The sequence below is a fragment of the Quercus robur genome, chromosome 9 (genome assembly GCF_932294415.1).
Source record: "Quercus robur chromosome 9, dhQueRobu3.1, whole genome shotgun sequence".
Classification (NCBI taxonomy): Eukaryota; Viridiplantae; Streptophyta; class Magnoliopsida; order Fagales; family Fagaceae; genus Quercus; species Quercus robur.
The window spans coordinates 7,725,065-7,752,597 of NC_065542.1; the positions used below are offsets into that span (position 1 = coordinate 7,725,065).

The 27,533-nt window shown below is 35.0% G+C and overlaps 2 protein-coding genes across 3 annotated transcripts in view; one reads left to right on the forward strand and one right to left on the reverse strand.

Annotated features, from left to right (window-relative positions):
- The window catches only part of LOC126698261 (protein TRANSPARENT TESTA GLABRA 1), a 67,786-nt gene continuing 40,253 nt past the window's right edge, over nt 1-27,533 (forward strand). Inside the window, exons 1-2 of one of the 2 annotated variants that reach the window (XM_050395368.1) lie at nt 13-1,291; nt 4,125-4,400. In XM_050395368.1, coding sequence (XP_050251325.1) covers nt 247-1,290 — 1,044 coding nt within the window. In that variant the 5' untranslated portion in view covers nt 13-246 and the 3' untranslated portion in view covers nt 1,291; nt 4,125-4,400. Of the gene's footprint in view, nt 1,292-4,124; nt 4,401-27,533 lie in introns of those variants that run through there. The other variant, XM_050395369.1, reaches the window with a different exon arrangement.
- Nucleotides 7,992-27,533, reverse strand: part of LOC126698260 (disease resistance protein Roq1-like) — a 45,077-nt gene continuing 25,535 nt past the window's right edge. Inside the window, exon 8 of the mRNA XM_050395366.1 lies at nt 7,992-8,405. The gene's annotated coding sequence lies outside the window, so the exon portion shown is untranslated. The remainder of the gene's footprint in view (nt 8,406-27,533) is intronic.

Here is a 27,533-nt window from a genome sequence, read left to right on the forward strand (position 1 = left end):
GTCGTTCGTTCCCCTTTCCCCCCACAACAAACATCACTACTTCCACTGAATTCCACTTTACCTGAAAAATCCCAGAAAACAGAATTCTCAACCACCGCCCCCCCCCCCAAAAAAAAAAAAAAAAATTCCCCAAAATCCTCTCCCCACCAACATTCCCCCACATTCCTGATTTTCCCAAGAAAACAAATTCCCCAGAAAACAGAATCCCAAAAAGAAAAAGAAAAAAGAACAGTAGTAGTACTAGTAATGGAGAATTCAACTCAAGAATCCCAACACCAACAAAACTCGATAACCCACGAGGCCCCATACCCACTCTACTCCCTAGCGATCTCTCCGTCGCCAACTCGGTCCCACCACTACCGCATCGCCGTCGGCAGCTTCATCGAGACCTACAACAACCGGGTCGACATCCTCAGCTTCGACCCGGAGACTCTCTCTCTCAAGCCTCTCCACCCTTCTCTCTCCTTTGACCACCCGTACCCGCCGACGAAGCTCATGTTCCACCCGACCGCCACGTCGTCGTCTTCTTCTCCCTCGAACCCTAACCCTAACCCTAACCTCCTCGCCTCCTCCGGCGACTTCATCCGCCTCTGGGACCTCCGCGACCACTCGATCGAGCCCCTCTGTGTTCTCAACAACAGCAAGACCTCCGAGTTCTGCGCTCCGCTCACTTCGTTCGATTGGAACGAGGTCGAGCCGAAGCGAATCGGGACTTGTAGCATCGACACGACCTGTACGGTCTGGGATATTGAGCGCTGCGTCGTCGAGACTCAGCTGATTGCGCACGATAAGGAGGTTTACGACATTGCGTGGGGGGAGGCTAGGGTTTTCGCTTCGGTTTCGGCCGACGGCTCGGTGAGGATTTTCGATCTGAGAGATAAGGAGCACTCGACGATCATCTACGAGAGTCCTCAGCCCGATACGCCGCTGCTGAGATTGGCGTGGAACAAGCAGGACTTGAGGTACATGGCGACGATTCTGATGGATAGTAACAAGGTTGTGATTTTGGATATCCGGTCGCCGACGATGCCGGTGGCGGAGCTGGAGAGACATAAGGGTAGTGTGAATGCGATTTCCTGGGCGCCTCAGAGTCCCAGGCATATTTGTTCGGCTGGGGATGATACTCAGGCTCTGATTTGGGAGCTCCCGACTGTGGCGGGACCCAATGGGATTGATCCTATGTCGGTGTACTCTGCCGGGTCGGAGATTAATCAGCTGCAGTGGTCCGCCGCCGTGCCTGATTGGATTGCCATCGCGTTTTCGAACAAAATGCAGCTCTTGAAAGTTTGAGGTGCGGTGACCCTTTTAAATTTGGATTTTTTGAGATTGATTTATTTTTGGATAAACACTTGTGCTGCAATGTAATGCTTAGTTTGTGTGTTCTAGGTATGTGAGTTAGTTTTTTGAATGTGTATATTACCTCATGTGGGTTGAATGAATTGAATTTGTTTAGTGAAATTTGTTTTGGGATTGTTGAGGAAAAATGAATTTTGGGGTTTTCTACTTCTTAAACTATGGACTTTAACCATTTTGTGCTACTTCTGGTTGATTGAAGTTTAAAGACTTGAAATTCTGAGACTTTGTGGTGTAGCTGTAATATGTTGTGGTCTAACCTCTCAATTTCTTTGTAAAAGGGAGCAAATGATCCTGTTTTCTTTACGATGTGAAATTTATTAATGAGTTCTGTTGCCTAGCAAACCCTCTTCATGCATGAAATGATTTACAACTGTGAGAGCTTTGAGAAATTCTACAACATAAATGTTCTTCTAGTGGTCAATGTTTTGTTGCTAGCAACATTTGCTTCTTGTTGTGTCATTTAGTGGTCAATGTTTTTTTTATTTTTTATTTTTTTATCTCACTTAATATGGTATAACAAAATGTTCTTTGGGTTCCTAGCCTTGGCCTTATGACTCACCAAGACCACCAGACCTCAATTCTTTGCCGTGTTTGCCTTTCTGTCCATGCTACACTTGCCACTTTGACTTTGACCCTGTAAGGCCACAGCCTTGATGCATTTGGCCTTGGCTATACTATAATTCAAAGTGACAATATGGCTTTTGGTCAGTTTTTTAATTGGTTAGTTACACAAGCACCCCTTGGGTCTTGAACCCACAAGCTTACCCTCCATCCCCTTATAAAGGGAGGAGGAACTGTCATTTGAGCTAGAGCTAATTGGTTTTATTTTCAAATTAATTCTCTTGATGATAGTGACAATACTAGCAGCGCTAAAGAAGAGTAGTTATGACTAATGCAGATGCAATGCTTAATCCGTGATATTTTTACTGGACTTTGATTTTGATGTATTAAGCAAAATTGCAAAGGATCAACATGCTTCGCCTGTTGAGTTTTTTTACTCTCCTTATTATGTAAAAAGATACATTCCTGTGTATAGTTGTTTGATGAGTTCTTAATTCATTCTAGATTTTTCATTATACATGGGATTTCTGTGGAATTATTTTGGTATATGCTGCGATTCAATCAATACCTTGTGGTCCTGGGAGTCATCAGCATTAGGGAGTTGGATTTGGGATTTGGTTTCATTCCTGTAAGTGGAAAATGTCCCTTGTAATTCATTTAACCTTACTGGACATGTATCACTATTAAGTATTAAACTGCCAACATCAGAGGCTTTGTAGTACAAGCTGCGTTATGGCCTTTAATATTTCTTTGGCAGTACCCCTAAACTTAGAAAAGATTATTCATTCCCTCACTAAGAGAGATGGGATCCTTAATCGAGCTTTGTTATTATTTAATTAATATACTATTTCCTTGCATTAATTATGGGATGCATATATCATTAAGGCCTTGTACTTCAACCTATAATGGATCATTAGGTTACCACTCTTATTTAACTGCTTTTCTCTCTTCTATTCTAATATTTCTAAATATTAATAGGTTCTGATGCCAATGTTATCTTCTCAGGTGTTTATCTGTAGAAGTCATGACCTTTAGTAAATCCTAGCATTCCTTAACATTTTTATGGTATATGTGCTTTAAATCCATTTGATAGTCCACACCATGTATCTGATATAACGTTGAAATGATTTTTCCATGGTCAAACATTCTTTTTTGTTTCTTGGTTCTTCTTCTTCTTCTTCTTCTTCTTCTTCTTCTCTCTCTCTCTGTGTCTCTCATTAAATAGTCGTTTTCTTTTTCCTTTTTTAACACCCCTCCTTTCTTTTTGTCATTATTTCTAAATGAAAGGAACTGATCCCTATTTAATGAACTTATTTGAACGAGGTTGTTGTTTCATTGAGCTTGTAAGGTACAGTGGATGGCTGTAATACTGTAAAGAATAATAGGCACTCAAAGTTATATATGGGACTCATAAGTCTGATACCTTTACATGGATTTGTTTACAAGGCTATATGTAAAAAAGAAAAAGGAAATTGTTTACAAGGCTGGATTAAGTTGCAGTGTGAAATATGAAATTATCTTTTCAATTTTTACAGTTTCCTCTATCATGAGCTAACAACTTACAAGGCTGGCTTGGGATGCAGTCTAAAATATGAAATGCTTTTTCACAGTTTCCTCTATTACATGTGCTAACACTTTCAATTTCGGAACATCTTTGTGTTCATGTCTGGTTGCCTAGCTCCTTCTATAGTTTTCTACTTTACTGATGGAATTGTGTCTTGATTAGCTTGCCTAATGGATGAGTTGCCCCAGAAGACCTAACTTTGGCCTTGCTTCTATTCTCTTTTAATAACCAAACAATCAAATTACCCCGTCATCCCATTATCTCATAAATCCCTACAAATTCCAGACCTTTTGTGGGTCAAATCTCAAATTTAAAATAATAATAATACTATTTTAAAATTTTATTTTGTTTATTTATTTACTTAGTCAAATTATATTTATTATCATGGATGACACATAACACATTGATTGTGAATCGTTATGTTATAAGTGTATATAGTGGGTTTTGAACTCACCCTTCAGTCACTCTTATGGGAAGAGAGGAAGAGTAATTTGAGATAAGAGTTCATGGGCTGGCCATTGAGTAATTTGCTTCTATTCAAAAGAATGTTTTTACATGTTAATATTCATGCTTTAACAGTGTATTAATTATCCTAAATGCTCTTATTGCTCATTGGATTAGTTTGCTTCTTCCTGTTTGGCAGATTCCTTAATGGTGGCGAGGAAGGCTTGTAACCTAATAGCCTTGCCCTGGGCTTGATTTGTCCTTACATTGCAGCTAGTGGACGGAAATATTTCTGCTATTACTGGTGAGGGATCTCTTGATTCTCTTGTAATGTAAGGAATGCAGATCTCTTCTGTGTTTAGTACCTCATCAGTTAATTGGATAACATACTCTTAGTAGTAGGATGTAGGTGCAATTCATGTATTTTGGACCAATGAAAGCTAACTGTTATAGAGTGTTCACCATTCTCACTTTAGATTCTTGTTTATCCTAGTTGAACCTTATCGATTTCCCTTCACTTTATTTACTAATGCTTTCTCTTGAGCTCTCGACTGTGGTCTGTATAGAAAACGATCTAATTGGACTCCACCTAACTCAATGGGAATCAGGGTAACAATATTTTTTTGGACAAAGTTATGTTTGGAGTAGTAGGTTTCAATCCTTAATAGAAATATGACATGTATGCCAAGAAATATGACATGGATTATAGACATGGGGCATCACAAGTATGCCATTTATGTAGGGCTATCACTTGAACTTTTGAGAATTAAGGTAATAGTTGAGTATATTGATCAACATCACTAGTAATACTAAAAAGTTGTGGTGGATAACTACTAGTACGAACACACAAAAATTCACACTCAATATGATTTTTTCACATATGAGGTGACAAATTGTGATTATTGCAACGTAACTATTATATGAGATTATCATTAACATCATTTTCATTTTTACTTATCAAAAAAATTAACATCATTTTCATTTTACACCAATTACAATTTCATCTCATACAACTGTGAAATTTGTAATGTGTCTAAACTTATTGAATTAACAAAGCAATCTCAAACGCATTCTTAAACTCCATTTTTTTCAGGTACAATTTTTATTACAACTTTTTTTCTCTTTTCATAGAACCAACAAAAGATGGCTTTTTCATTAAAACTAGTGTAAATCCAGTGAAAGTTGTTCATGAAGGAAGAAGCTTGGACGTTCCTCTTCCTCTAATCCAAATCCTGGTAGCAAAATTCTGAATCTCTAGCCAGTAGGTGGGCTTCCCTATTTCTCTCTCCTGGTGTGACTAAATTTTTCAACAACAAAAGGATTGGAGGAAAAAATTCAATACGAATCAGGCCTAAAACTAAAAGCCAACTTTTACATACTTCAATAAAAATAAAAGATTAGCCTTTATTACCAATCTATATCACACTCTACAGGGTCCTGATGGAGCATCTGGTAGTGGTAGTCCCATCTAACCGCCTCTCTCCGTATGTTTACAGTTTACATACATACTAGAAGTGATATATATATATATATATATGGATCCGGTTATCAAATTCGTTTTGGAAAAAATTTATCGAAAATTGAAAAAGTTGTCAAAATTTTTTTAATTCCCGATAAAACTTTTTTCCGATAAAACTTTTTTTAAAAGTAGTATACTATTGTGTGTCCTTAGAGCATTAGCACCAGGAAATGCTATTCTATTTTATTTTACCATCTCAAAAAGCTACTTTATCAATTATACCATCCCATTTTACAATACTTCTAGCATCCCAAACTTTTATTTTCCTATTCTACTCATTAAAATAATATATTTACATAATAAAATAATATTTCCCTCAATCATCATCATTTATTCTTTCTCCCAATCACTATCACAATAAAATATTAGTTTTTTTTTTTAGAAATGTGTTACAATGCAATTCTAAAAATAGAATTGCACTGTAGCACTATTGCAAAAAAATTTGCAATACTTAGCAATAACATTTCCTAATGCAATACATTTTGGGGTTTGAAATGCCAAATATCCCTTACATTTGGCATTAGCATTCCCCATTGCTAATGCTCTAAGGACGCACATTAGTAAGATCTTTTATATATATATATATATATATATATATATATATATATATATATATGTCTATGTCTATGTCGTTAAGTGGAAATGTGCATTTTTAATCCTACCCAAGCCATAGAACTTACTGTCACAACCTTAATTGAGCAAAGAAAAAGTACTTTACTTTTCTCTCCTTTCTCACTCTCTAGACTCTAGAGTCCAGCAAATAAAAAAGCTCTCCTCCCACTGAAGATTATGGAGAACAACAAAAACAATGAATTTACTTGCTGTAATTGTCATCGGATGTTCTTTTAACAGCTTGAATGATTTCCGCGACCATAACACGGTCGCACATGCTTATTATCATGTCGAATGTAACCTTTGTCAAAATGTGTTCTTCCAAAGCGCTGATCTATATACACGCAGACAACGTCACCAACCCCAACCCCCACCTCCACCTCCAGCCCCACAAGAAGAAGAAGAAGAAGAAGAAGCAGCCCAACCACAGGGTATGTGATCATTTTCTTATTTTTGATGTGTTTCGTTTTCTGTTTGGGTTAGGAAAATTTTTCTATTTGGGTTAGGAGAATACTTACAGAGTCCCGGAGTAGTGCTCTGAGCTCTCACATAAGGGGTGGGCTCCACACATGAGTACCTCCATTAGGTCTATCCCTTAAGTGAGAGCCTGGACCATTGCTCCGGGACTATGTAACCCTTTTGTGTTATACTTTTGTTCTCTCTTCCACTTACATGCAAAATAGGGTTGTACGGATATGACGAAATTGAGAATGAGAATAGAAAGGGACCACTGTTAACAAGATATTAATCATTATTTACATTCCACCATAATAATATCATTTATATTGTAGCATAATTTTGATATAAAGATAGACCAAGGAATTATAAGATCATTTTTATTTTTCAAAACAAACACAAATTTCTATCTCTATTTTGTTATCTGCTACAAGAATCTCTCTCAATTGTCCTCTCTCTGGCTTTTAACACCTGTAACATCAATAAAAACCCGACTATGCATTCCAAACTAGTTTAGTCTACAAGCCTAGTACGTCTCAATTTCCACCAATTTTAACCAAATATAGATGGGAGACCAGTTGTTCCGGTCTGAAATAGTTATAGGATTTAGAATATTCAAGCTTTACAATCAATTTGAGCATAAACATGGTAAATTGTAGTAAGAAGAAGAAGAAAATGGAGGGGTGGGGTGGGTGAACAATTATGTAGAAAGGAAGAATTTTTTGTACTATAATAACTTGCTTCTACCAATTAGTGAAATTTGTTTCATGAGCAAGCAGAAATGCTTATACAATAGTCCCTGTCTCTACATCCAATTCAAAGGACTTTTGAGTATACAACAGATAATATGCTCCAAGATTGACATCAGTTTCTATATGTTTTTAGCAGATTCCTTTAGCAATATCAAGGAAGAATCACGAATTCTACATTGGCTTGATATGCTTATTTAATTTGAAGAAAGATATTAACAATATATTGGTTAGGCCATAACAATCAACTAGAGAAATGCCAGAAATAATCAAAGAAGATTACATCAAGGGTGCACTTGTTTGAAGCTTCCAACAGTGTTTGTTAACTTATTAATTGCAAGGAAATATTCTAGACTGAAGACTGCATTAATCCTTAGCTGATCATTTAGCTTGATTGATAAAAAGTAGTAGCTTCTAAACGTCTCCAAAATTCACAACTCATACTCACATAGACATTAACTCAAAATCACTATACAAGAGAATTGTGCAAAGTTACCTGAAAGTATAGCTTGTATACCATCCAATAATAGTAGGCTTAATTGAATGTCATCTATGGAAATCATAATAACTGATACGAACTAGAACCCCTTTAAAAAAGAAAAGAAAAGACCCCACTCTACTGTCACTATGAAACAAGATACAATGATATCTCACTTGAATACATTTCCAAATCATTATAACTGAAACCATTTATAAATTCAATACAACATGCCAGGATTTTTATCTATTAAAAAAAAAAAAAAAACAGCCATACTGACAGAAATGCTTATGCACATCTAGTAGTAGAGGCCTGAATTGAAATTCAAGCTATGAAAATCTTGGCTATTTAGCTACTAGTCAAAGTATAAGTAGGACATAAGCGTCATCTTCTAGAGACATCAATTGTTATCATGTGCATATATGTGAAAAATTGAGTTATAGTATGATACTATAATTAAAAAAAAAAAAAAAAAATCACTCATCAATAATCAAGTATAGATATGGTAGAGAAGGAAGTACCATGCAATCTCTAGTTTTCAAGTTTCAAAAATTTATGATGAAAATTTCTCTTATTTTTGCTAGCACTACACAAGGTGAATATGAAAATTAGCATAATACTTGAACAGTTACAAATGGGATGCCATAATAGGACAAAGCCATCTACCTTAGCAAAATCCTTAAAGTTCATTTTTATCATCATCACCAACTGCATATATATGAAAACCTGAGTTAGTATGATAATAATAATAGTTTAAGTTTAATTTTAAGGAACTCAAAAAGTGTAGGGTGATTGGGATTGCTTGCGCATGGTGAGCCAAAAGAAGAAAAAGAAAAATGACTTGACTTACTTGCCAATGACAAAACCAGAGGTATAGTTAGAAAGAAAATAAGATAGAATATGTTTAGACATTAATGGGAAGGATGTTTGAGATGGTCATTACCAATTAATTTATAGATGTGTACTTCTTCCCCAAAGCTTTCAATCAAACATTGTGTATTTGTTTGGTTGAACGTGTCCACATCTTGCTCGTATATCAAACTGACCCCACATTCTTTCGCATAAATGGTATTTTGCTCGGACTCAAATATAACCTTAATCTGATTGCATTTACCTTTCCCAAGGGTAGCAAACCACTCATCACGAGACAAATACAATAGGCAAATACCGTTTCCAAATCGTATCAAGGTTGTAAAAAGTTCAAAGGCCCCGTGATTTTGAGGCATATCACCAAGGGCTATCACCTGAGCTCTAATAACACATGATTCCAATATTCTAATACTTGATAGGTATACTGATGCCCTAAGAGCAAATCCTATCCATTTACTATCATACCAATTTGAAGGCAGCTCTATGCTTATTGAATTCCTCTCTGTTTGAATCAAACATGATGGAAAAATGATCAGAAATTCAGTTCTTGATCCATCCTCTTCCCTTTTGGAAGAAGTTCCATAAACGGTTTTACGAGAAAGGAGTCCATCTTGTATCCAAAACACAACTATTGTTAATTGTTATTATTAACAATTCAAGAGAGAGAGAGAGAGAGAAGAGATTACCTGTAGGTAATGGAACAATATTGTAAATTCCACTTGACTGTTGCTCTCACCATACAGAAGCCACTGGGAGAGAGGTTTTGACCAGCTATTCAGTTTGACCCGCGCTAGTGACCATTTTAGGGAATGACAACAAATAGCATCTACAACTCTTATGGTTGATGGAAGCCTTGGCAAAGATTATAGTTTTGAGCAATAGTAAAGACTGAGTTTTTCAAGTGACCTCAAATTATGCATGTTGCTAGGAAGACATTCGAGATATATACAGAAACTTAGATCTAATAAAGTAAGGGCAGTCAAACACTCGATTGATGAGGATGCTACTTCCTTGATAGCAGTTCGACCCAAATTGAGTTTCGATAGGCTTTTCATAATTCATATAAATTTTGGAAACGAATTGAATTTTGAGCAAAAAAAAGGGTCAAGAACCGTAAGGGACTGCATTTCAGTAGACATGTTGGGAAGATCAGTAAGAGATTCACAGTATTGCAAATGTAAATACCTAAGCTTGCTGAGTTGCCCAATAGATGGGTGGATCTCAACCAATTGACTGCACCCAGAAAGGTTTAGTTTCTCTAGTATCGGAACACCTGAAAAGTCAGGTGTCCTAATAAGGCTGAAGGAATTACTATGATCAATGAACTTTAACTTGGATGAAAGTTGTTAAAAAAAAAAAAAAAAAAAAAAAGAGTTCCATTAAACGTAGAAATTAATTTAATAAGTAAAGAATTCTTTTAAATTAAAGGGTAAATTTCACTAATTACCCCTGAGGTTTGGGCAAATACCAAAGAGGTCCAGAAGTTTTCAAAACTAACCCTTTCAATCCTTGAAGTCCAAACGGACCTAATGCCGTTAACCTCTCCTCTCATCCCTTTCTCTATCTACCTCCTCTTTCTTGACTGATAAAAATAGAAACTCCCCTGTAACTTTCTCAGTAAACAAATAGGGAAAGAAAATGCTTGAATGAATCCAACAATCAAAACGGAAAACACACAACAAAAATCACAAATCCATCAAGAATTGTGACAAAAAAAAAAAAAAAAATCAGCCTCTCAACTCAAAATCCTAATCCCAAAACCAAACCCAATAAATCAAAACCTCTCTTAACCAAAAACCCAAAACATCTTCTCAAATTCACAAACACTGCTTACTCCATCACCAAAATCCACACCTCAGCCGTCGACCCAAACTAAAATCACAAACCTCCATCACCGACCCACAACCAATCCAAACCAAAATCCACAACCTCCATCGCCGACCCACAAATAACCCAAACCAAAATTCGCACCAAAACCCACGAACCACTGCTAACCCACAGCACGACGCCGCCGAAAGACCACAAGAACCATCACCGAAACTCGCAAACACCGTTTACCCACAGCATGACGTTGCCCAAAGACCAAGAGAACCAACACTGATCCACACCGAAACCCATGAATGCTGCTTACCCACACCACAGAGCCGTCGCAACCACGAGAGAGAAGAAAGGGACAAGAGAGTTAAGGCAGTCAGAAAGATTGAGAAGCAAGATTGGAAGAGGGATGAAGGATTCAGAGAGAGTGAGAAGAAAGAGGGATGAGAGAAGAAAGGTTTTGAGTGAGTGTGAAACAGAGAAAGTAAAAGTTTTTTTTTTTTTTTTTTTTTTTTTTTGATTTGGGAAAGTAAAAGTTAAATAACGGTGTTAGGTCCGTTTGGCCTTAAAGGACTGAAAGGGTTAGTTTTGAAAACTTCTGGACCTCTTTGGTATTTGCCCAAACCTCAGGGGTAATTAGTGAAATTTACCCTAAATTAAAATAGCTTTATAAATGAAAGGAGGAAGCTCAAATACACCGGACTGGAAGCGTATTTGTATTTGTAGCTACACTTAAAGAAAAGAGAAATAATAAATAATAGAAAGGAAGTTAAAAGAACAAAATTACCATTACTCCTTGCCAAAGATATTTCAAACGGCTGTACTGTAATTCAAGATGAACAAGCTCCATTGGTTGGGAATTGGATGACAAACATTTTGAAGGACATAATCTCCATGAAAGATGTCTTAGCTTATTAGGAACATCAAGATGACTTCGGTCATTAGGAAAACAGACGTGTTAGATCCGATTAATTATCATCAATCTAACATTAGACATCTTTGATAACACTTCAACAAATTCTTCAAATTTGAAATCGTTTCTCTCGTAATGAACTATCATCAATCTAACATTAGACATCTTAGATAACACTTCAAGAAATTCTTCAAATTTGAAATCATTTCTCTTGTAATGAACGACTATGGCTTCAATTGCTTTTGTTGCCTAAGATTTCAAAAGCAAAGGATTAGTGATTTGCAAAATCAAAAGATATTATTGTTTTCAAAATATAAGAAATCATCATTGAAAATATATTAGCGTGGTAAATGAATGTTTTATTCTTAATTTCATTAAATAAATACTTAGGTAATCACTTACCTATTGGAATTTTATTTTAAAGAACTAATTTATTGAACAAAATTATGTTACTATACCTACTCAATCCTATTCACTGAAATAAATTATAGCTTTGTCATTTTTCTTACCATATTGTCCTTCAATACATGAAGCAAGTCATCATTAAGCCACATCCTACTTTGCTTTTCAAGCTTTCCCTTTGATTCAAAACGAACAATTTTTTCACCCATTTCTTGTAGTAGATCATGCATCCCCAAATGTTCGTTGTCGTCCATGGATAGGAGAGATTTTTCCACAAGAACACTTATACCAATTCTTGCATTAAAACCACAATTCTCTAATATATGTATTACTTCATTTTTGTTCCAATGTCTGAAGAAACATGCAATATCTAAGAATATTTTCTTCCACATTTCCTCTAGTCTATCGCAACTAATTTTTAGTATCTTAAATATTTCTCCTTCAGTGTTTTTAAAATAGTGCAATGCACTTTGCCATTCTTCTCTTGTTCTTCCAACCAAAAAGGAACCCAAAGTAACAAGAGCTAATGGAAGGTGATTAGCACATTTCACAACTTCTTGGGAGAGTTGCATATACTCTTTTTTGGATTGCTCATTTTCAAAGGCTTTCAAACAAAAAAGTTGTAAAGCATCATCATTATTTAATCCATTTGGATTATATCTTTTACACACTTTATGTTGGATTAACAAATGTTCATCTCTAGTTGTTATAATGATCTTACTTCCCAATCCAAACTAGTCATGCCCTCCAGCCAATTTTTGTAATTGGTCCACATGGTCAACATCATCTATGACAAGTATAATTTTTTTATGACATAACCTTTTCTTGATTTTGTCAACTCCATCATAAACATTACTTAAAAGTATATTTCTTTCCTTCAAAATGTCTGTAAGAAGCTGCTATTGTAACCTAGGTAAATTGTGGCTTTTTGAATCTTCCCTAACATTAGCAATAAAGTTAGAACCTTCAAATTCACTACGAAATTTATCATAAACAACTCTAGCAAGAGTTGTTTTTCCCAAACCCCCCATACCATAAATCCCTATCATGCGAATATCATTCTCAAGACTTAAATACGAAGGGATAAGTTCCACCAGAGTAGATTCTATTCCTATGATTTTTTTAGTAATGCTTGAGGATTTAGAACTCAATTTTTTCATCTCATTCACAACATCTTGGATAAATTCGGACTCAGGCCTGCAAAGAAGATAGAAAATAATTATGTGATGGTCCAAACCAATTATAAAACTTCAAGGGAGAAAGAAAAATATTTGGCAAGGATATTCCTTGGGAGTTATCTTTTTATGAATTAGTCCGCTAATTTTCCTAGGTAAGCAATTATATTAGATCCACTAAATCCAAATTATATTTCATCTAGAGATACATTGATTGAGCAAAAAATTAAGCATCTCATTTCATGCTTGATTGCTGAGAGAAACCTCATTGGAATATTTTAAGTTGAATATGCTAAATATAAATGTTTAAGACCCTTTGAGGTTACTTGAGTACAAAATATTAATAATAATGGCAATACTCAAAATTTCCAAATTAGACAATTGAAAATGCTTTGTATTCCGAGTAAATGAGTGAAGAGGAGGTATTGGTTTCTATTAATAAAAAAAATTAAATTTAATTATTTATACCTTTGTGCCAACACAAGCACGAGCTTTTACTTCTTTAGTCAAGGCCCAAAAGGTATGTGATATTCCTCTTTGAAGAGACAATATCATTCAAACACACCGTAATATTAGTGATAAACTCCTCAAAGGTTGAGATTTTTTTTTAAACCTAAATAATGAATGAGCTAAAATTAAATCTTTATGAAAATAATTGGCTTGCCCACCCTGAATTCAAAATATATAACTTGGCAACAGGTAATTTTGGATGGTTGCATCATGTTGAGATGGCTTGGTTTAATTTGAGAAGTCTTGAGATGGGATTGTGAAATCAAGACTTATCAGTGATGAAATGGAAAATTGTCCTCAAGCTGATATCCCCTCATATAAGGATCTAAGAAAGGGAAAATGCTTAGAGTTTTGAAGGACAATGCCTTCTCAATATTTGATGAATCCTCAGTCATGTCATTTTTTTTTTTTGAGGCCAAACTTAGTTAACACACTTTGTTTCCTTTCTGCTCGCCAATTAAAAATAAAATTTCTAACCAGTAAGTCCATTTATGTAATTTTTTTTTTGCAATTTTTTAATTAAAAAGATGCCACATCATTAAAATAAAATGTTAAGTCATTATTCCGTTAGTCACATAAGAAACACTGTTAAAGACAGTTAGTAAAATGACTTATATTGCTCATTTTGAAAACTTGAGGGACCAATTGCGCATGCTTTAAACTTGAGAGATCAATTGCGCAAATAGTGTAAAATTGAGAGACCAATATTGTAGTTTTTCCTATATTGTTTTATAGGATCCAAGCAAGAAAGAGTTTAAGGTGCTTGTTGTGTTATTCTCCCAAATTTTTTACAGCATGAACAACTTGTGGTATTGAAGGAATTACTGAATATTTTATATCAATAACTATTTGTTAATAGGTGTTTGACAACTTTAGAATATGAAAAGTTTTAAGTTAAATGGGTAACAACTTTAATTTTGTTGATTTTTGCTTTCTAAATTACTAATAGTGATTTATCACGTTAAATTGGTAGTTTATTTGTATATTAATCAGCTATAATGTTGTAATGTTATTTATTTATTTTTTCTAATTTGTGAGGTTTAATTCAAATAATTTTGAATAAGTCCTCTAAAATTAGATTCAATACAAAAGAAATTTTGTTAGGGACTTTGTAAGGCTAAGGGGAGCTTGAAGATAATATAAGTTTTGGCCTCATGTAATATACTTATATTGTGAGCTTTAGTTGCTACAAGTAGTATTGTAGTAAGTTAGATATGAAACTCTAGATGTAACACAAACAGCTATGGATAACAACATTCACTAATATTTGTCTTTTAATTTAAATGATATTAGATTTCATTTTCAGTAATTTTTCCATGCATCGCATAGGTTAGCGACTAATTTATAATAAAATTTGACGAGTTTGAAGAGAAACTCTACTAGTCGGCTTTTTCCATTACTTTTTTTTAAAAAAGTTTGTTTGTTTGTTTTTTTTTTTTTTTTTTTTTTTTTGCACATCACAAAAGTCATTGATTACACCACTTTCATACTCTTTCACTTTATTGCTTTTTTATTTTAATAATTATTTTTTAAATCGATAAAGAAGGACTAGTAAAGAGACACAATATTTTCGTGGTAACCAGCTATGATGTCTATGAAGCTTTGTTTAAATTTCCTTAAATTCAATTAGATGTGGTGGGGGCGTACCGCATGTGAGAGATTTCCATATCTACAAGGAAGTTTCCTCCCTTGTCTCCTCTTTCAAAGAATTGAAAGAAAAAATAAAAATAAAACAAAAACTTTTTATTTAGCTAAAATTTTATGGTTAAATATAAAATGGTAAATTACAGTCAACACCTTTAAGGTTTGAGATATAGCAAAACAAGTTTAAAACATTTTAGAACTAACCGATTTGGTTCTTGAACCATATGCTAAATACAACCATTTCATTTCTAAGAGCATATAGTTTAGGGACTAAATTGGTTATTTTTGAAATATTTTGGACCTGCTTGGTTTAGCTCAAACCTCAGGATACCAATTGTAATTTACTCAAATATATATATATTTATCATTAAATTTTGTGATTCTATTAAAACTCTTAAAGAACACAAAGGTCACATAAAGACATTTGAATTTATTTGCTCTTTGTTTCATCTCCATCCCTTTTTTGTTTGTTTATTTATTTTTTATTTATTAACTTCCTTCTTCATTTCTAATTTTATTAATGTATTTATTTTTAAATAAAAATTAATTGTTATTTCTCTATTATAGGTTATTCATACACTTTATATATATATATATATATATATATATATATATAATATGTTGATAGTGAATGATCATTATAATATAATTTGATCCAAACTTGTAAACTTAGGTTTTTAAATTAAATGGTGTACTTTCTATTATATTTCATGCTCAATTTGGAATCTATTATTTCTCTTATTCATGTGTGTTTTCACAATTTTACATATATCTCCCCCCCCCCCCCCCCACTTTCTTACTCATTTGCTTTACACTTTTTTTTTCTTTTTTTACTTTATTGTTATTGTTGTTATTATTATTATTATTTAAATCAATAGAGGACAAACCGACAAAGAATTACTCTTGAGAATTTTTTTTTTTTGAATGAAAAATGAAGTTTTTGGGGGTGAATTTATGGACTCCACTATGCGACGGCAAGAGTAATATCACGTGTATCACTTGGGTGAGGCTATCATAGAGGGAACAACATCTTTGTTGAAGTATCACTGCTCGAACCATTAGCAAGAATGTTTTTACATGTTAATATTCATACTTTAATAGTGTCTTATTGTAAGGAATGCAATTCTCTTTTGTGTTTAGTTCCTCATCCTCTAATTGGATAACATACTCTTACTAGTAGGCTGTAGGTGTAGTTCATGTATTTTGGACCAATGAAAGCTAATTGTTATAGAGTGTTCACCATTCCCACTTTAGATTCTTGTTTATCCTGATTGAACATTATTGATTGCCCTTCACTTCATTTACTAATGTTGTCTTTTGAGCTCTCAACTGTGGTCTGTAGAGAAAACGATCTTATTGGACTTCGCCTAACTCAATGGGAACCAGGGCAATAATTTTTATTTATATATTTATTTTTATTTTTATTTTTATTAACAAAGTTATGTTTGTAGTCTTAGGTTTCAATCCCTAATAGAAATATGACAAGTATCATTGTTGGGTTAAGTGATTGCACATGACAGAGACACATGTCAAACTTTTTTCATTTTTATTTTTGATAAATAAGTAGTGGGAGAAAAGGAGGGGGGGGGGGGGGGGAAGGTGGGGTTTGGATCATTTATGTTGGGCTATCACTTGAACTTCTGAGAAGTAAGATGACAATTGAGGCAGCGAAGAAAATTTGTAGTGTATTGGGAGAGGTCTTCACGCTGACTGATCCAAAAATATATGATGGTGGTCACTTCATACATATTTACGTATCTATCAATCTGTCTTTGCCTTTGTGCCATGGAAGACTGATATCTGTAGGTGAAGGAAAGCAGGTGTGGATCTTGTTCAAGTACGAGAGGTTGCCAAATCTATGCTACTGGTGTGGGCAACTTACTCATGGCGACAGAGACTGTGAGTTGTGGATTGACAGTGAGGGCACACTCACACAAAAAAAAAAACGTGAGTTTGGTCCACACTTGAGAGCACCCCCTTTAGTTGTTGCAAGAAAAAGTGCAATCATGGTCCCTGGGTTCTATGCCCTGTAGAAGAAGATGAGTTCAAGTACATCGGTAGACCACGGTTCTTGCTGGAATTCAGGTTCTGGTAGAGGAAAAGCATCGGAGTAGTCACAAGGAGTAATGGCTAGCAGTGAAGATAGCACTGAAGTTGAAAATATTTCCTCATTAATGCATAATGATGTGGGTGGAGTTCTTAGGGAGGATACAACTTTCAAAAACCAATTTAATGGGGCAATCACTGAGGAATTAAAGGCTTCTAATGAAACTGAAACTGTTTTGGAAGCAAGTAATGAGGAGATATGTTTGGCAAAGGAGTTTGATGAGGCTAAACTATTGGGATCGGGAAAGAGAACTACCAAAAACCATAGAGCACGTGACAACATAAGTGATAAATCACAATTTAACAAGTCACGTGCTACTCCTGAAGCTAGGTTCACGAACCAAAGGCTACCCGTGCAACTCCTACTTGGACCCGTAGAGAAAGGAACCAACTCAGGGACAACATGGCAGTAAGTTCTTAACCTCCAGGGAAAAAAAGAGTAGCAGGATCAGAGGCAGACCACACTCAATTGTCAGCAAAAAGGTTTTAGGCTACTCTCAATGAAGAAAGCACACCTTTTGTAGTGGCAGGAGCTGATGTTCAGCCCCGCCAACAGCAATGAATTGTTTAGCGTGAAACTGTCGTGGGCTTGGGAACCTGCGTACAGGGAAGGAGCTCGTTGAAATCATACGGGCAAAAGATCTTGCTGTGGTGTTTTTAGCCAAGACACTTATAGATGATGCAAGGCTACAATTTGTTCAAAGAAGTATTGGTTTTAATCATAGATGGGTTATACCAAGAGTGGGAAGAGGTGCTGGCTTAGTTCTTTATTGGAAAGCATCGATTAATTTAATGATGGAAGGTTAAGATAGATACTATATTGATGCGATGATTGATAAAAATATAGAGAATGAGTGGAGATTAGCGGGTTTTTATGGTGAATCCGATACAGTAAGAAGACATGAAGCTTGGAACAAGCTAAGGGCTTTAAACTTGCAGCCGGAGAAGCCATGGCTTTGTTATGGGGATTTTAATGAAATTATCAGACAAGATGAGAAACTTGGGGGTGCAAGAAGGCCTCATAATCAGATGCAGCAATTTAAGGAGGTGATTGATGAATGTGGTTTCATGGACTTGGAATTCAAGGGCTCAAAATATACTTGAAGCAAGCACTTCAAAAATGGAATTTCAATATGGGAGAGGCTTGATAGGTGCTTGGTCACTAACAGCTGGTTCATGAAGTTTGCGGGTTCAAGAGTGTACCATTTGACTTGTACTTCATCTGATCATGTTCCAATTCTCATCTCACTCTTGGGTTTGATTCCACCTATTCGGAAAAAAAAAGAAAAAAATCGTTTCGAACAAATGTGGCTTTCAAATTTGGGCTATGAGGAAGTGGTATATTCGGCCCAGGGAAGTAGGAGTGGTGTCGGGGGTTAAGGGAGCTATTTTGAGTAAGGTGGAAATGTGTGGGAAGGAGTTGGGTCGATGGGAAAATAATGTTTTTGGTAATGTAAGTTTGGAATTGAATCGTTTAAAAAAAGTTCTAGCTAAAGAAGAGAGGGCAGCCATGGTTAGTGGGAACCATTTTCGAGTTAGACAGATTAAAAAAGAGATTAAGGTTTTGTAGGATAGGGAAGTAACGATGTGGGCTCAACGTTCAAGAATACTATGGGCAAATTAGGGGGATAAAAATACTAAATATTTCCATTGTTGTGCCACAAAGAGATTCAGGAAAAATTCAATGGAAGGAATTAGAGATGAGGGTGGGGTATGGAGAACTAAACAAGATGAGATAGGTGAGGTCAAGGTAAACTGTTACAAGCCTCTCTTTGCTTCAATAGAGGGTAGTGTCTCCACAAGCATGTTAGATTGTGTGCCCATAGTGATAGATGAGGAGATGAATGCAAGTCTATGCCGAGAGTTTGAGGCATGTGAAGTAGTTAGTGCTTTCCAACAGATGGAACCCCTCAAAGCACGTGGACTAGATGGTATGTCTCCGCTCTTTTATCAACATTTTTGGAGCACGCTAAATCATGATGTCACTACATCCATATTGTCATGGTTGAACTTAGGTACCATACCAACTCCCCTTAACCATACTTTTATGACACTTATTCCGAAAATAAACTCTCCTGAATATGCACACCAATTTTGTCTCATCAGCCTATGTAATGTGCTTTACAAAATATACTCCAAAGTCCATGCAAATTTCCTTAAAAAATTACTTCCATCCATTATCACAGAACACCAATCAGCCTTCACTAAGGAAACATTAATTTTGGATAACATTTTGGTGGCTTTTGAGACCTTACATAGTAAACAAAAGTATAAGGGGGGTACTTATGGATATATGGCACTAAAATTGGATATGAGTAAAGCATATGACTGGGTGGAGTGGTATTACTTAGAGGGGATAATGAGGAAGATGGGTTTTGGGGAGAGGTGGATAAATCTTGTAATGGGTTGTGTGAAAATTGATGGTTTTTAGACCCCTTAAAACAATTGATTTAACCTAGGTAATTAGCCAAGTTGTTACTTAGTCCAATTTAACAAATCTAGGTTATCACAATAACAAAGATCATATCATGCAAAGCAGCGGAAAGATAAATAACACAAGATATGATCACCTAGGAAACCAAACCAGTAAAAACCTGGGGAGGATTTGACCTAGCTATCCTCAAGGTAAACTTGAATCCACTATCTTGAAAGAATCGAAGTTCATACAATAAGACTTACAAGCCCCCCACGCTCGACTTCTTATTGCTACCAACCAATAGAACTTACTGACACGACCACGTGCAAGTTCCGAATCCACGGACTCCTTCTTTCTTGGATTCACCACCAGATACAAGCACACCTGCTTGTGTTTTCTTTAAGCCTCAATGGCAGTAACCGAGTTGATCATCAAGGTGTAGATAAATCTTCTCTTTGAAAACCCTAAGTTTGTGTAAAGGAAAGCTCCTCTAGATCTCACATTTACACAAACCGCAATATGAGCAACACTAAAACGTGGCTAGGGTTTGCCTTTTATACTTAGGACAAATTAGAAAACCCTAAAACGTTTTAAAACAACTAGGGCTGAGTTGGAAAATCTGCAGAAAAAAACATTCTACCCGAGCTTTGATCGATCGAGCCTAAGCTTCGATCGATCGAGCCAGGCCGAAATGCATAAAACTTTTCTGCATTAGCTCGATTCCAACTTTACATAAATGCACAAATTTGAGCAAGACTAAAACACTTCTAAACACATTGTTTTGATCATGGTTTGCCAACAATACACATTAGAGTTCTAAATACATAAATACCTAAGTCTTTAGAACCTAACAAAAATAGTCTCATATTCTGTTTTGGTAAATGGAGAACCATGTGGAATGATTTTTCCTACAAGGGGGATTAGGCAAGGAGACCCACTTTCCCCTTTCCTTTTCCTTCTTTGTACTGAAGGGTTGAATGGTTTAATTAAAAAGGCTGAATTACAAGATGATATTCATGGCTACTCCTTTTGTAGGAGAGGCCCAAAACTAACGCGTCTGCTTTTTGTAAATGATAGTCTTATTTTTTGCAGGGCAACAATGGAAGAATGTGATAAGGTGATGGACATACTAAATAAGTATAAGGAAGCCTCAGGACAAAAAGAAAATAGGAGTAAAACCTCTTTGTTCTTTAGCAAATCTATACCGGAGGAAGTGAAGCACAGGATCAAGGTGATCTTGGGTGTTCCAGAAATCATGCAATATGATTAATATCTAGGGCTGCCCTCTTTAGTTGGCAAAGGAAAAAAAAGAAAGTTTTAACTATATAAAGGAGAAGGTATGGCGGAAACTTCCACGGTGGGAAGCTAAATTACTTTCCCAAGGGAAGTGCTTTTAAAGGCAGTTATACAAGCCATCTCAACTTACACTATGGGATGTTTCAAATTACCGTTGGGTTTGTGCAATGAGATTGAGGCCCTACTCAAGAAGTTTTGGTGGGGACAAAGAGGTGACTACAGGAAAATCCATTGGGTTAAATGAGAGGAAATGACAAAATCAAAGACTATTGAAGGTATGGGTTTTCGAGATCTTGCCATGTTCAATGATTCTCTTTTGGCAAAGCAAGCTTGGTAACTCTTGCATAATAAAACCTCACTCTTCTATGAAGTGTTTAAAGCACACTTTTTCCCAAATTCATCACTTATGAAGGCTGTTAATTCAAGGATGGGGTCTTATGCTTGGAAGAGTATCCTTAGAGGGAGAGACATCATTCAAAGGGGGGCAATATGGAGGATAGGAAGTGGAGAAAAAATTAACATTTGGCAGCAACACTGGCTGCCAAGAAAACACCCACCATAGCAGCCAACTTGTCCCTTAGAGAGTTTTGAAAATCATATCGTGGATACGCTTTTTGATCCAATCACAAGGAGATGAAGTGAAGAGCTGGTTGACAATCTATTTGTGGAAAAGGATGCTGAGTTGATCAAGAAAATTCCCCTTAGCCGAAATGTAGTAGAGGACACCTTATATTGGCCTTATTCCACCTCCGGAAACTATTCTTGTAGGTCTGGTTATAAATTCCTTAAAGAGGAGTCGGAGATGCAAGCAAACCCGCAATCAGCCCCCCCAAATCCATGACAAGCAGGTATGGAAAGAGATATGGCAGATGCGAGATCCACCAAAAGTAAACAATTTTATTTGGCGAGCTTGCCGTAATGCATTGCCAACAAAACAGGCGCTGATGCGAAGTAAAATTATAGCAGACCCAATCTATGAAAGGTTTAAACATGTTGTGAAGGAAACGGAGCACGCATTATGGTCATGTTTGAAGTTGGATGTGGTGTGGGCTGATTAGGAAGGATGGAGTTTCAAGTATGAGATTGAGTTCATCGGTGTGAAGGAGTTGCTGTCATGGATGATTGGGGAAGGAAAGTCCCTGGAGTTGTTTGCTTATACGGTTTGGAATGTTTGGAATTAGAGAAACAAGGTCCGAATGAATCTTCAGGTCAATCAGCTTCATCAGGTTGTAGAACAGTCGAAAGTAATGCTGGTGCAATACCGAGCAAATATGCAGGTTACAGAAGTGCAGGTGAACAGCGATAATGGTGGAACGAGGTGGCGGTCTTCGACAGTTGGATTTGTGAAGATAAATTTCGATGGCATCGTGTTCGGGGAATCAAACATGTCAGGTATTGGAGTGGTAATCAGGGACAACAATGGAGTTTTTTTGGCATCTTGCACGAAAATAATTACTCAAGCTTACAAGGCAAACGAGATAGAAGCTTTGGCTGCACTGAAAGCTTTGTCGTTTGCGTACAAATTGGGTTTCTGAAGTGCTATTCTCGAAGGTGACTCTCTTGGTCTGATTTAAGCATTTAAGTCAGAGGAGCATAATCTATCCCCATTGGGTCTACTGATAGAGGATGTGAAGGTGTTTGCAAATAATTTTGTAAGATTGTTGTATTCTCACGTTAAGAGAAACGGCAATAGTGTAGCTCATAGTTTGGCGAAACATGCTATACACATACTAGATTTTCAAGTATGAATGTTAAATGTCCCACCACATATTGTTTCGATTTTACAATTGGATGTAGTTGATTTACCTTAATAAAATCACACGGGTTCATTCTAAAAAAGAAAAAAGAAAAAAGAAAATAGTTGAGTGTATTGATCAATATCACAAGTAATACTAAAAAAGTTGTGGAGGATGTCTACTACGAATGACAAATTGTGATTATTGCAACATAACTTTTATATGAGATTATCACCAACATCATTTTCATTTTATGCCAATTACAATATGTCACCTCCTATAACTGTGAAATTTGTAATGCATTAACAAAACAATTTCAAATGCTTTCTTAAACTCCTTTTTCTTTTGGTAAAATTTTTATTTCAATATTTTCCCTTTTTCCAAAGAGCCTACAAAAGATGGTTTTTCATTAAAACTAGTGTAAATGAGATACATCCAGTGAAAGTTATTCATGAAGGAAGAAGCTTGGTACGTACCTCTTCCTCTAATCCAAATCCTGGTAACAAAATTTTGAATTTCAAAGAAACAGACGGTTTTCTTTGAATTCAAAGACCAAAGCAAACACTAAAGAAACGTACAATTGGCCTGGACCCATTACTGTCAATGATTTTGTAATAAAAAGACACAAGTTCAGTTCTTAACGTGTTTTCATTTTCTAGGTAGCCTTAATTAATCACCTGTCTTTTTTTTTTTTCCCTTACAAACCTCCATTCTCTTATTTAGGGAGATGAAAATGTCGAAGAACTAGAGCTAATTGGTTTTGTTTTCAAATTAATTCTCTTCATGATAGTGACAATACTAGATACGGTAAGAAGAGTAGTGATGATTAACACTTAATCCGTAATATTTGTACTAGACTTTAATTTAATTTTGATGTATTATGAAAATCTGCTAAGGATCAACATGCTTGGCCTACTGAGTTTACTCAATCACATAAAAAGATACATTTTTATATATAGTTGTTCGATGAGTTCTTAATTTATTCTAGATTTTCATTAGGACAAAGTTTGTCACTAAAAAAATTAACTTGAGTACATATTTTGAAAATATAACCGTTAGATTGCATGTTCTTAGAGTTCGTAACAAGCATATCAATTCTCGTTCCAATTGGATGTTATTTTACTATTCGATCCATAAACTTATTTTTTATGTATAATTTTAGATTGCAAAAACTTGAATTTCAAACATTTGATTGATAATCTAACTATTAATCTTTAATCTTCAACTGTTAAGAAGAAAATGCAATTCGATGATAAATTTGTCAAAATTCACATTTGATAAAAAGATATTAAGAAAAGTTGTAGTCATTAGCTATAACTCCCACTGGAAAAATTAATATGAGTATATATTTTGAAAATCTAAATGTTGGATTGTATATTTTGAATATTATATGCAAGAATCTGTGAGTTGTTTGGCCTTTTCTTTTTGGCATATTGCTTTCCCTAACATTTTTTTATGGTATATGTGCTTTAAATTCATTTGATCGTTCACACCATGTATCTGATATAACATTGAAATGATCTTTCAACGATTAGAGGGTAGGAACTTTTCCACAGTGTCAAACCAAAATGCAAGTCCGTCCCATTAAGGGTTGTTCTGTAACCAAACAAACATACAATTACAAATTAATAATATGCTAGCCCGCAACATGGGAAATGCCAACAAAGATGTCTTAGAAGCATGTTTGAACTTTTAAGCAGCTCCACTACAACAAATCTGACTTTTTTCAAGGGTCAAAACCCTTAAAAAAGTATTAAAAAACCTTGAAAAAAATTATTTCAAGAATCCAATTGACCCTTGATAACCTTCAAAACATGTACCGTTGAAAATGAAATTTTGAAGGCCTTTGTGGCCCTCAAAACAAGTGCTCTAATCTTATTTTGAGGATCAAGAGACCCTTAAATAACCTTTTACCAAGGTTTAAAAGATTTATATTTACAACCCTTGATAAATAAGGTTATTTAAGGGGTCTCTTGACCCTTAAAATAAGTTTTTATTTTATTAAAAAAAAAAAAACCATAATCATGCAAAATATATATTTATATATTTACACACAAAAATTCACAATTATTGAGATGATATGCTATGATATTGATGTATAGCAAAAGTGGTATATTGCTACCATTACACTTTCTTTGATATCTAAACTCAAACCTACAAATTAACAGATTAGAAGCTGCATACAAATTGCCGATATGTCAATTATTATTTAAGAGAAAAGATATCAACAACCACAATTTGTACAAAGACCAAATCTGTCCAAGAGTAAAAAGTTTTGATACATTTTATTCATCATCATCATCTCCAAAGTAGAATTTGAATGAGGGAGAGGAACATGATTAATAGAAACATTATGACTTGATTTTGATTTACCTGCACAGATGCATGAATTGGCCAATTAAGGATAGAAATTTCGAAGAAACTAAATATTTATGATAACTGAGTATAACTAACAGCACAGTTAACCAAGGAACAAAACAGCAATAAAATATAGTCATTTAAGAAGATATAAGCTGACTCATACAGTGGAACTCAAGAACATAACTAGGTAGCCAACAAGAGAAATTACTCATACAGTGGACAAAGATTCATGTAGGACAACTTATAAGGATTAAAATGGTAGAGCTTACTTCCAATAGTGTACTTGCTTTGCAAATCCTGTGAAAAAGAAAAATGAACACAGAGACACCATCAGATTATTTTGATGTTTTAACTTTTAATTCAGTGAAATGATTGCTTTAAAAATTCACATTAGTATGGCAGCACTCTCAAGATAAGCAACTCAACCATGGCAAGATTGAAATCAATGAGATAGCCTTTATTTAGCTTCCACGAGAAGATGAAGTTCCCAGGCTTAACATCTCTGTGAACCACTCAATGCAATTACAAAATAAAGACCTTTACAGCTAGGCATTTTTTGAGACTTCCCTAAATGTACAATTGTAGGAGTTTCTTACCTGCTTATATAAACATGCAAGGGCCCTAAACAGACAATAACCATACCACTGGAGCTGATATACATCCATGTATTTCTTCAAAACCTAGAAGAAAAACAATGCAATTGCATTGACACAGCTTCCAAATGAGGTTTGAATGAAATGGCTTAATAATTTCCAAATTTTGGACACTGCAATCGAATTTCAACTTTAAAATTTCTTGACAACAGTTTATAAAATAGACTAGATCATTACCTACATCAACCAAATATTTATTTTAGTAGAAGGTACCACTATTTAAAGGTGCAGTAATATATGCGGGACAGGGGATAAGTATCTTAATATATTAACTTATTAAGAAAGAAGGGGGTGGTACCTGGTAGCATCAATATTCATGTGATCAAATGATCCATTAAAATATAACCTGGGAAAGTGATAATTGTATTATAAAATAAAATAGAAATATTCCAAAATCCAAAAACAGTGCAACTAAAAAGGCAAACAGATGGAAGAACTGAGGAAGGAAAAATGAAGAAACATACTTGAGCCATTATTTCATATGTAAGAACAAACTTTATAGGGCCACTAGTTTAATCAAACCCGCTATCGGGGCTTAAACCCAGCCTAGGAACAACCACCCTAAAAAGCAGAATCTTGAGAGACAGAAGAATAAGTTCATGAACCGTTCATCAAGCGAGAGTCTGCATACAGGAAATGAAATATTGTCAATCACCGCGTAACAAGTCATGTTTTTTTGTAGTGTCTTAGCTTATGTTTGAACTCACAAGTCATCTTTCCAAGCAGCAATTTTTTGGGTAAGATGCCAACTTTGTGTGTTGATTTGGTCAGTCGAATGGGCTGAATCCAAGAGTCATGAGTTGGGCATTGGTTAACCCATTTTGAGCAAAGCTCACAAGCTAATTAGCAAGGGCCTTCTCCACAATTTAAGCTTGATCTTTCTGGTATTTGGAGCTTTTGGGCCTTCGGCTTATTTTAATTTTGTGGCCCTAAAAATGCCCTTAACAAAGAGGAACCCAACCAATATTGAGCTCATCCTTGTCCGAATTGTTTGTTACTTTGTTGACTGACCTTTTTCATTAATGATGGGTTTAATTCTCTCTCTAGCCATTTCTTGACCCATTCTTCTGGTTCACTTCTCCAGTTAGGAGATGATAATGAAGGAATGGCATACTTAGTAAGGTCATCGTGACATCCAGGCCTGGACCAACGGATTTGGAGGCCTAAGGTAATATCTTTTTATGGGTTTTTTTTTTTTTTTTTTCATCACTTAAATAATATTTTACTAGTGTTTTATATAATAATTTTTAAATTAAAAAGTCATTATTTTTACTTTTTAACATGATATTTTTTGTTGGGAAAAATGCTAAAATTATAACAAATTTAGCTACAAAACACTTACAAACTGATGGAGCAACAAATGTGATCAATGACATTTCAAGAAGATAATAAACAAGTATTTGAAAGAATGATTCTAGGAAATATTAGGTTATGTTTGGTAACAGTTTTTGTTTTTTATTTTCAAAAACTTGTTTTTGGGAGTATAAAAAAAATTCTTGTATTTTTAAAATCAAAAACATGTTTGGTTAGTTGAAATTAAAAAAAAAAATTGAAAAAAAAGAAAAAGAAAATACTAAAATATTTTGTTATTAGGATTTGAACTCTGGTGCTAACTCATTAAATGGGATAGATTGCATTAAATCAGTCGCGTATTTTCATTGACTTTTGAAAACTAGAAACTGAAAACAATCTTTTACATGTTTTCAGTTTTCTTCACAAATTGAGTTTTGAGAACAGTTTTTGTCTTCTATCCATTTTGGGTTGCCAAACAAGTTTTTTAGTCTCAAAAATAGAAAATTATTTTTGGGAACAGAAAATAAGGGAAAAAAATAGTTACCAAACATACCCTTATAAATTATACAACATAAGGCTTACAAAGATGTATCACCAATCAGAA